Here is an 11353-nt window from a genome sequence, read left to right as displayed (position 1 = left end):
ACAACTCCAAGCTGAAACCTCGGCAGTTCCAGGTCGCCGACTTGGTGATGAGGAAGGCCAACCCATACCAGCTAGAGAACAAGTTGTCTCCCAAGTGTATTGGTCCCTTCAGGGTGACAGAAGCCCTTGGGAATGGAGCATACAAGCTCGAGACTTTAGAAGGTGGAGCGATCCCTCGTACGTGGAACGCGACCAACCTTAAGTTTTTTTTCAGTTGAGTTATTGCATTGTACATAGTTTTATGGGACACTGTTTTTCCCTTCAAGTGGTTTTTTAACGAGGTCACCCAATAAAATTTCAGTTATTCAGTTAAAGATTTTTCAAGTATTTTGTACAATACAGTTAATGAACCTCTCTCTCAGGTTAGAAGTCTCAAGGTCGGGAACAATAGGGTTTTTCATGAACCTCCCTCTTGAGTGAGAACGCCAAGGTCGAGAACAGTATGGTTCGCCATGTAAATCCTCCCTTGCCCTCATGGATCAAGGTCAAGGTTAGTAATTATAAGTCTCAAGATCGGGAACAGTATGGTTTTTCATGAACCTCCCCCTTGAGTGAGAACGCCAAGGTTGAACAGTATGGTTCGGCAGTTAAATCCTCCCTTTCCCTAAGAGGCGAGGACGAGGTCAGTTACGAACCTTTCACTTGGGTTATAAGTCTTAAGATTGGGATAGGATGGTTCGCAGAGAACATCTCCCTCTTGAGTGAGAACGCCAAGGCCGAACAACATGGTTCAACAGTTAAATCCTCTCTTGCCCTCATGGAACAAGGTTGAGGTCAGAAAATCGAACCTTTCCCTTGTTTGTAAGTCAAGGTCGAGAACAACATGGTTCACCAGTAACACCAGTAAGACATCTCCTTTGTCCTAAGAGGCAAGGACGAGATCAGCAGGAAAACCTTTCCTTATCTTGTAAGACAAAGGTCAAAAACAACAAGTAAGGGTTTTCCTTATCTTCGTGCGACAAAGATAAGGCCAGTTAAGAGTTTGTACGCACACCACCGATACCTTAAGACAATGAAGGTCGCAAGAAGGTAAAGCAGGTGGGAGGAAGCGTGCTATTTAAGGTGTGAATATGCGTCAAAGACGTTGTTAGCAAAGTTAATGCAAGCCATGGCAGATAACAACCAAGACAAGGAAAGCAGATTAAAGAAAGGCAAATTCCATAAGTAAGCATATATACAAGTTGCTGAATTGTTCATCAGGCGGTTAAGTTACAATAAAGGAGAGGTTACTCCTTGGCAACTAGCCGCCCATCAACAACTTGCTTTGTCACATCAAGTTGGGAGAGATCCACCCTAGGATGCACGCAGGCAACTTGAGCTATGGCATCCTTAAACCCAACACCATAGGCATCAGCAACGTCAATGGTGAGCTCTTCCTCAGTCTGGTTGAAGTGTTCGACCTTACAGGCTAGCTCTCCCTCCAGTTGGCCAAGTTGAACCTCCTACTGAGTGGCCCTCTCCTCGAGCCTGACCATCTTGGCTTGTGACTCCTCCGCTTTTTCCGGCAAATCAATAACCTTTTTCCGGTGATCCAAGATCTTAGCATGGGCGCGCAGAGCCTCTTGGGACTTCTCAAATAGAAGCTTCTTGGTCTCCTCGTCGGCTTGGCGAAGGGAAGACACCTCCAGATACAGGGCAGCTTCGCACTGAGAGAGGTTCTTAATCTGGAGGGCGTCTTGACCTACAGCCTCCTTCAGCTTGTGCACCTCGGTCTGCAAGCCTTGCACCTCAGTCTGTAGTCTATCCAAGAGCTACATCCAGTCCTCAGTCAAACTATTGAGTATTCCACTATGCAATCAATCACAGATTGCACATACACCACACAAAGAGGTGATTTTGAATCCCACAAAGCCTACTCACCCTCTTTGCACACAACCAACACCTCAAGCCAGAATCACACTGACTTTACATGATTTTACAACATTTTTTAAGAGAGTAATATGAACAATTACAAGAACCTAAACAGGGATAGAAAACACCTGGAATCACAGTACACCAGAAACCCTATTGATCAGTTCTTTGAATCACAGCAAAGCTCAAAAGCAATCGTGCTAAAACTTGGTAAAAACCTTTTCACAAACAGTTCGTAATCTCTCAAATCAATCTCAAATCAGAGTATCAAACTTTTCTGTTTTATCAAATCTCTATCAATCTTTTCACGTTTGAAAGAATACTAGTTTTATATTACTTGAGAAGCTACCGTTGAAGCTAGATTTGAACAACCAAATCAGTTAAAACAGGTTTTCAAAAAATTGTTATGAAAACACACATTTAATCGGTTAAAACTATGATTTAACTGGTTGAATGGTTTTGACAGTTATATAACTGATTCAAAAAACAATTTCAAAACACATTTGCCAGCTAAGTAACAAACAACCGATTATCTCGAAACTTTAATCGGTTGTTTTTTCCTTTGCATGGAAAAACACTTAAATCTTTAAAACAGATTGGAATAACCTTTGTTTAAGAATCAAGACTTATCTTACAAAGATTCTAAACCCCAAACCAAACCTAAACCTAAAACACAACACAGCTTCAGGCTTCAAAGAGGATTTGATACATCAAAGCTTCCCATCTTCAACAATCTCCCCCTATTTGATGGACACAAATCCTTGGGATGCTTTTAGGAATGTTCTTTGTTTAGAATTTGTTCAATCCTGCAATCACTGAACAAACACATAATAGTCTAGTCCAAAACAGATATGCACAATATATTAGATTTCAAATAAGTAGAGCTGCATAGAACAATCAGTTATATCACAGAGATAACTAGTTAAGAAACTGAAAACCAGAAAACATATCAGCTTTAAAACTTCCAGAAATAAAGTAGTAACACAGTGAATAAGGGCAATGTTCTAAAGCAGTAAACACAATTAAACACAGTTTAAGAATCATTACTACTTCCCAACAATACTTCTCCCCCTATTTGTCTCATCAAATGGACAAAAGGTAGGATTAAAAACAACATAAAAAAATTGTTAAGCTAAAAAGAAGGGATATCCTCCCTTTGGAATTGTAGTTCCAGAATTTGCCTCTGAACTTCTTCAATCTGTTCATCCAGAGTAGAGAATCGTGTATCCATGTTGGTAAACCTTGACTCGGACATCTCATAGAGGTTCCTTTGATTGTTAGTAAAGGTATCCATTCTATTGATCATTTGCATTTCAAAGGATGACATGTTTGGCTTCCTTTCTTCCACATTGATGTTATGATGCATACCTTCTTCAGTTTCATCTCCTTCATGAGTTCCACTTGGGCCAGCTAGATTACCATCCTTGGTTACCCATCTTTCACCAATTTTAGTAAATCCCATCTTGCTTAGGGATCCACTGTTGATTTCATTGGATGGCTTGATTACTTCTGCTAGCTCTCCTTCTATGTCCACTTCAAAATAGTGAAGAAACTTATAAATCAAAATGGCATAGGGATAGTGAAAGTCACATAACCTCATAGCTTTTTGCATATGCTTTTTGATAGTGTGAATCCAGTTTATCTTCACTTTATTCATGATGTAGTAGATTAAAAGAAGATCTTCTTCGGATAGAGTTGAATGGTTGCTCCCCCTAGGTGTGAGAATCCAAGAAACTATGAAGACCACAAGCCTTTCATCAAGCTTTAACCCTCCAACAGAAAAATTCCTCACTTTGGAGTGGGGATTCTTGAGACAACCTTTGTAAAACTGGATTTTGTTGAAATCTTCCACTACTCCAAGGTTTCCCCTATTGATTCTTACTCCAGAAGACTTCAGTCCGGTCACAGCAGACCACACCTCACTTGTAATGATTATATCTACACCTTTGACATGAGAAACAAGTGAGTCACCATCAAAACTAAGGTTAGTGTAAAATACCTTTACAAGATCAGGATAGATACTCCCTGTAAGTGCTAGGAATCTCTTCAACTTTTGTTCTTTGAGAATACTCCTCACAGAATCCAACTTCTGTTGTTTCATCCATGTGAAGGAAACAACTTTTGGAGTATTCACATTCTTTCTACTAGTCTCAAGTATATACTTGTTGATGAGATTGGTATCTCCTGCGAACCATCCTTCAAGCTTTCCAGAGCTTTTGACACCCATGGATTTCATTCTTTTTGCAGATGGAGGAGTTCCAGCCATTGCTTAAGTCATAAACAATTTCTGCAAAGAAAGCTTTTACAGATAGATAGAAATAATAGTTCTATATCAACCAATTATTTGTGAGTGAAAGCAGCAACTACAAGCTTTGGGTTTTATAGTAGAGAACACCTGGTCAAGGCTGGTTGCATTCAACATAAAAACAAATCAACTCTGAACCATAAAGCAAACATAGTCAGTCAAATCAGAAAGGTACAGATTCACATGTGATATTTGACCAAGCATTTAAGACATATTTGATTTTCAAGATAAGTAGAGATCTGATCTATTAAAAGCAAAAATACCAGAGTTAACCTGTATTCAACCATCCAATTAATGCGCTTTTGACCATACACGTCACTAGGTCTAACAGAATCACAAACCAGAAATTAAAAAAAAAAAACAAAAACAGATTTGTCCAAAGCTTATCGATACAAAATAATCGGTTGATTCGAGGAAACAACGGTTAAATTTATGTTTTGAAGAAAAACAACTTGTTTTAAACAAAAAACACATGTTGCATGTAATTATTATGTTTTCACATATTTGCAAGCTATAAAACATATGAAGAGTAGATGGAACACATAGAAACAAAGAGAAGCATATTGAATTGAATTTTGTACACCAATAGTTCTCAACAAGGAATGAGAAATTAATTCTCATATCACTGAATTTCTAATTACAGAAGTTCAAGAAACCAACAAGACTTTGATATGTTGACAAGTACAGAACATCCATTCCTTGCTGAACCTTTCAACAGAAATCAGAAATCTAAAAAATAGAACTTTGTCAAATCTCAAGATTTGATCCCTTGAAGAATTTGGGACCTTCAGTGTTATATTAATCTTTTGTATTGACAGTATATCTTGGAATTCACTTATAGATGCCTTTAGGTACAAGAGATTTACGAAACTTGCAATACCTAACAGAATGGCCTTTCTTCGTACAATAGAAGCATGTAACAATCGATTGAAACGACACTTTAACCCATTCTTTTTCTGGAAAATTTGAAAAAGGTTTTGCAATCTTTTTTTCTTTGCTTTGAGTATAAAATCCCAAACCTTCTTTTCCAAATACACATTTCCGTGAGGCTAAAACATCTTCAAAGTTGGACTTTCCAGTTGTAAGCTTGTCCAAGGTTTTCAAAAGATAGCAAATCTTCTTTTCAAAAAGTTCACAATTTTCACGACTTATTTTCTCACAACTGCAAGAAGAATTCTTATAGATTAAATCCAGATTTTCTAAATCTTCATTTGTTTTTCACACCTCTTCTTCTAGATCCTTAACTTTATTTTCTAACCAGTTATCTAATCCTTTCAACCGGTTAAGAGAAAGGGCCAATCAGTTGGCTTCATCATGAGTTTTATAAAAAACATTAAGCAATTGATCATAGGTGGTACCTTTACTTGTTGAAGTAGAATCCACACTACTTGTTACTGATGCTAGAAGGAAAAGATTAGCTTCCTCATCATCTGAAGAACTTGAGGATGAGACATCATTGTCATCCCATGCTATATATGTTTTCTTAGCTTTTCCCTTTTTCTCCCTTTTGAAGTCTCCCTTTTCTTTGACTTCATTGTTTGGACATTCAGACTTAATATGCCCCTGTTCACCGCAACCATAACAAGTATACTTATTAGAATTGAATTCACCAGATTTCTTTGAATCATACCTTTTAAAAGCTTGTTTCTTTCTCAAGAATTTTCTGAATTTTCTTGATAACAAACTTATGTTCTCTTCTTCACTTTCACTGGAAACATGTGTTGATCAAGAGTAATCAAGTGCTTTGAAGAATTCAAATTGTGCTTTGAAGAATCCAAATCCTTTGTGTTTGATGCAAGGTTGTGTTTCTGTTGTGTTTTAGGAGGGATCTGGGTAGTTTTATTTGTAATCCACTCCTTTGTTGAATATAAAGCTAATGTGTTTTAAATCCTTTTTTTCAAACTAAGTGAAAAACAACCTGTTGTTTTGTCGAATCAACCGGTTGTTTTACTCTTAGGAGTTTTTGAAAAGGTTGAAAACTATTTGAGTTTGGTTGACTTAACTGTCAAACCAAACAATCGATTGTTTCGTGATTTCAATCGATTGTTTCTTTGAAAATTCTAACAAAATTTTGTTTTGGTGGTTGAATGTGCTTTAAATGATTTCCAACTGAATACGCTCCTTCATTAAATGCTTTGACCAATCTTTGGAAAATATAAATAGTTTGTTTATGTTTTCAAATAGGAAAGAGAAACAGATTTCAGTTTTCAGTTGTGAAAGAGTTGATTCAAGATTTGAACATTCACATCAAAGCTTTAGGTTTTCTAAGAGAGTGGAATAGGATTGCATTTGTATTGATTTCAGATTGTTCTGTAAACAAGTGTAATATCTTCTCAACCTTCTGTATTTCTGGTGTTGTGTTGCCAAGGAGTGTTGTGTGCTTTTGAGATGTTCAAGATCAATACTCTTGGTGTGTGATTTGCCAAAGTGAGTGTGTTTCTTGAAGGGTTCAAGGTCACTGCTTTGGTGGATTGTGTGTTGTAATCTGGTTTGATTACTTAGTGGATTACCCAGTGATTTTATGGGGACTGGATGTAGCTCTTGGTTTAAGAGTGAACCAGTATAAACTGTTGGTGTATCTTTCTCTTACCCTTAAACTCATTTATATTATGTTTTTAGCTTTACTGGTATAAACAACCGGTTGCTTCCGATTGTTTTTCTACTACTTTGTTGTTTTATTGATCTTGTTCTTGGCTAACCTGATTTTTGTTCTGGATTCATACAAAGAATTTTGTTAAACTTTAAAATGATTTCAAAAAACCCCTCTTAAACAATTCAACCCCCCCACCCCCCCTCTCGTTTAAGGTCATATATTCTAACAACATGTTGTTGTTTGCTAGCTTTAAGTGTTATGCTCTTGTTATGCTTGTCTTCACTCTCTTGAACAGCAAGCCTTTGAATCTCAATTTCATGCTCTCTTAGTTTGCCGAAAAGAGATGCCACAGTCATTGAGGTGAGATCCTTTGATTCTGAAATGGCAGTAACCTTTGGTTGCCATGTTCTATCAAGACACTTCACTACCTTGATGTTAAGTTCTTCTTCATCAAACTTCTTACCAAGACTCATAAGATGATTCACAATGTGAGAGAACCTCTTTTGCACATCACATATTGATTCTCCCTTTTGCATTCTGAAGAGTTCATACTCTTGGATCAGAGCATGCTTCCTAGCTCTCTTCACATCATTTGTGCCTTCATGTGTGACCTCCAACATGTCCCACATTTCTTTGGCCGAGCTACATTGTGAAACCTTGAAAAACTCATCACAGCTTAGAGCAGATGTTATAATATTTTTGGCTATCCAATCAAATCTAACTTTTTTGCTTTCTGCCTCAGTCCACTCGGATGAAGGTTTATCAACTAAAACATCATCTTTCTTAACTTGAGGTACAAAAGGACCATTTTCAATTGACTCCCAAATGCCTTTATCAGTTGAATGTGTAAAAATTTTCATTCTCACTTTCCAAAATTGATAATTGACTCCACAAAACAGAGGTGGTCTGTTTATTGAGGCACCTTCCCCAAAGGCCATTTTATCAACCATTTTCAATTAACTCCCAAATACCTTTATCAGTTGACTGTATAAAAATTTTCATTCTCACTTTCCAAAATTGATAATTGACTCCACAAAACCAAGGTGGTCTGTTTATTGAGGCACCTTCCCCAAAGGCCATTTTATCAACCATTTTCAATTGACTCCCAAATGCCTTTATCAGTTGAGTGTATAAAAATTTTCATTCTTCCTTTCCAAAATTGATAATTGACTCCACAAAATAGAGGTGGTCTGTTTATTGAGGCACCTTCCCCAAAGGCCATTTTATCAGCCATCAAAAGATTTTCAAAAACCAGAATTCAAAACTTGAGTAACTTTCAAGAACCTTGCTCTTAATGTCAATTGTTAGAATTATAGGGCTAAACCAAGAGGGGGGTGAATTGTTTTTGAAAGATTTTCGCAAGTATTGAAGGTAGAGTGAAAGGCTATGAAGAATTAATCAATGAAAAAACTGTGCAGCCAAATATAAAACTATTTCAAGCTTGATGCAGAAAATCAACCTGTTGTTTTTACGAAATAGTCGGTTGTTTTTATCAACAGTTTTATCAAAACAGATTTAAAGAAATTTAAAGAGTGAAGAGATAGAGATAATTACACACAAGGTTTATACTGGTTCACTCTATCCAAGAGCTACATCTAGTGCTCAGTCAAACCACTGAGTATTCCACTATTCAACCAATCACAGATTACACATACACAACACAAAGAGGTGACTTTGAATCTCACAAAGCCAACTCACCCTCTTTGCACACAACCAACACCTCAAGCCAGAATCACACTGACTTTACATGATTTTACAACATTTTTTAAGAGAGTAATATGAACAATTACAAGAACCTAAACAGGGATAGAAAACACCTGGAATCACAGTACACCAGAAACCCTATTGATCAGTTCTTTGAATCACAGCAAAGCTCAAAAGCAATCGTGCTAAAACTTGGTAAAAACCTTTTCACAAACAGTTCGTAATCTCTCAAATCAATCTCAAATCAGAGTATCAAACTTTTCTGTTTTATCAAATCTCTATCAATCTTTTCACGTTTGAAAGAAGACTAGTTTTATATTACTTGAGAAGCTACTATTGAAGGTAGATTTGAACAACCAAATAAGTTAAAACAGGTTTTCAAAAAATTGTTATGAAAACACACATTTAATCGGTTAAAACTACGATTTAACCGGTTGAATGGTTTTGACAGTTATATAACTGATTCAAAAAACAATTTCAAAACACCTTTACCAGCTAAGTAACAAACAACCGATTATCTCGAAACTTTAATCGATTGTTTTTTTCCTTTGCATGGAAAAACCCTTAAATCTTTAAACTTACTCACCCTCTTTGATTTTTCAAACTTTTTAGATTATATTTTTGTTATATGTTTCTGTTTGGAAATTTGATTGGCTTTCTGAATTGTTTTTCTGATTTGATTGTTAAAGTTTCATTCTAAGCCAAGTAATTTGCATGAAAAAACACTTAAATCTTTAAACCTACTCACCCTCTTTGATTTTTGAAACCTTTTAGATTATATTTCTGTTATTTGTTTCTATTTGGAAATTTGATTGGCTTTCTGAATTGTTTTTCTGATTTGATTGTTAAAGTTTCATTCTAAGCCAAGTAATTTGCAAAATCTTTTGTAAACTGATATGGTCGGTCATCGGTAGTCGGTGACGTCAGCAAATGATAGCCACGTGGACCGTTCTTAGCGGAGCACGTGGGCCAGAGAAGCAGATGAGTCATTGAGAAAGTCACCCAGGGGGGGTGATCGGTCGTCAGGGGATGGCGGTCAGAGAGGATGCGCGATCAGCGCCTAAATAAGCGCCTGAAAGCATAGGGCGTGGCGCTATTGTGCATCGATCGGTCGTCCGGTGTGGGCGATGGTCATTGTGTTTTCATGTTGCACGTAGTTAAGCTAGAAACGAGGGAGGTTTCCCAGCGCAAGCGTTGCATACGAACCTTGTGTGGCAGAGTATCAGAGAAAGGAGAAGTTATGTGCTTTGTTGTGTCGTGCACGAGAGTGGCCTAAGAGAGCTAGTCGCCAGTCGGTGATTGGTGCTCTCCTAACCCATAGCGTGCATGGAGCAAAGCAGAGGTGATCGTTCACACAGCAGGTGATGCCTGGTGCGTGCGCTTAGCCAAGCCACACTTGGTATTCACACTGAGGTTGCACGAGACACCTAGTGAAAGAAACGCGCTAAGTTACTTCATACACGAATAACTTAGGCACGCAACATAGTATATAAGGGCATTCCGCGCTCATGCAGGGAAGGTAAGATTCATTCTTGCAACTTACTAGTTTACACACAGAGAAAGAGAGAATCACAGAGTGCACACGAGTCTCGTTGAGATTCTTAGATCTTAGTTCTTTGGTGGTTTTGCAAGGGCTGACTTGAGCATCGGAGTGCAATCGGCCGCCAGAGGCGCCGTTTGTTGTGTTTCGCAGGTTTGCTTGGAGTTCTTGTGGAGTGCTTGGAGCGTTCTTGCGGAAGACAGAGCTTGACGTGGCAAATCCTTCTACGTTCAAATCCCCTGCGAGATCATTTGGCGCCCACCGTGGGGCCCGTGTGAATTTGTGATCCTATCCACACTTTGCTGTTAGACTTCGTTTGTTTTTAAGATTCTTTGCTGAAAAAATGAGAAAGACAAGGCAAACTTCACCCGCACCATCAGCTGAAGAAGGAGCTGTGACGATGGCGCAGGTCTTGAAATGATGTGAACGCTGCAAGACAATGTGGCAGCGTCAAGAAAGGATGCAAGCGGATTTAGCTGCATCACAGAGCAGAAACGAGGAGTTGGACAGAGTGAATGAAGAGTTGCGCAAGGCGCTGCAGGCGCAGAAGGAACGCGCAGTGGAGGAAAGAGTGGTGTCGCCGCCATCTCCCCCCAGGACTTTCCCCCATGCCTTTCTCATCTGAGATCATGAGTGCAGTGGTGCCACCAAACTTGGTGGGGGTGAAAGCCTCGTTTACCGGGGTGGAGGATCCAGAGACGCATCTGACGGCGTTTCACACTCAGATGATGCTCTCTGGGGGTTCGGATGCGGTGTATTGCAAGCTGTTCATGAGCACCCTGAGCGGGATCCTCTGAGGCGCCGTTTGTTGTGTTTCGCAAGTTTGCTTGGAGTTCTTGTGGAGTGCTTGGAGCGTTCTTGCGGAAGACAGAGCTTGACGTGGCGAATCCTTCGACGTTTGAATCCCCTGCGAGATCATAAACAATTCACCCCCCTCTTGTTATAGCCATCGATCCTAACACTCCTCAGTCAGCAAGGCTGAGCTCGCCGAGCGGATTGAGAGGATGATGGCCGCCAAGAGTGCTTTGGCTACATACGAAACTACCTCGGGTGGGATCCATATTCAGTCGAAGCAGGACGAACGCACCGCTTCAGGGCTAGTTCATAAAAGAAAAAGGTTGGATGCCCCGATCCCTACCGAGCACTCCAATTCGGATGGTCGGGCACCCGACATGAAGGTCCTGACCATCCAAGAATGTGACGCCATCGACAACTCGAGGGGAAAAGTAAGCTTATGGAATCTGACCATCGATATTTTGGCCCATAATAATTTGTGCTATCTGCTAGATGATGATGTGGCTTGGCTGAAGGAATTTGATAAGGACTACTTCTATAGCGATGTAGAAAGCCTGCTTAGCGA

At 39.0% G+C, this 11353-nt stretch overlaps 1 protein-coding gene across 1 annotated transcript; it reads right to left on the bottom strand.

The window, feature by feature from the left end:
* Window positions 1-4282: 4282 nt before the first annotated feature.
* On the bottom strand, window positions 4283-7378 carry LOC150029567 (uncharacterized). Its single transcript, XM_090295980.1, has 5 exons — window positions 6945-7378; window positions 5515-5864; window positions 4798-4864; window positions 4420-4480; window positions 4283-4288 (listed from the first exon to the last, which is right to left on the bottom strand). The coding sequence occupies exons 1-5, from the start codon at window positions 7376-7378 to the stop codon at window positions 4283-4285; spliced, it is 918 nt and encodes a 305-aa protein (XP_090152106.1).
* Window positions 7379-11353: the final 3975 nt, after the last annotated feature.

This window comes from Phaseolus vulgaris, chromosome 1 (genome assembly GCF_051622355.1).
Source record: "Phaseolus vulgaris cultivar YP4 chromosome 1, ASM5162235v1, whole genome shotgun sequence".
Taxonomy (NCBI): Eukaryota; Viridiplantae; Streptophyta; class Magnoliopsida; order Fabales; family Fabaceae; genus Phaseolus; species Phaseolus vulgaris.
The sequence above is the reverse complement of the archived record's forward strand: the minus strand, read 5'-3'. Positions and strand labels throughout refer to the sequence as shown.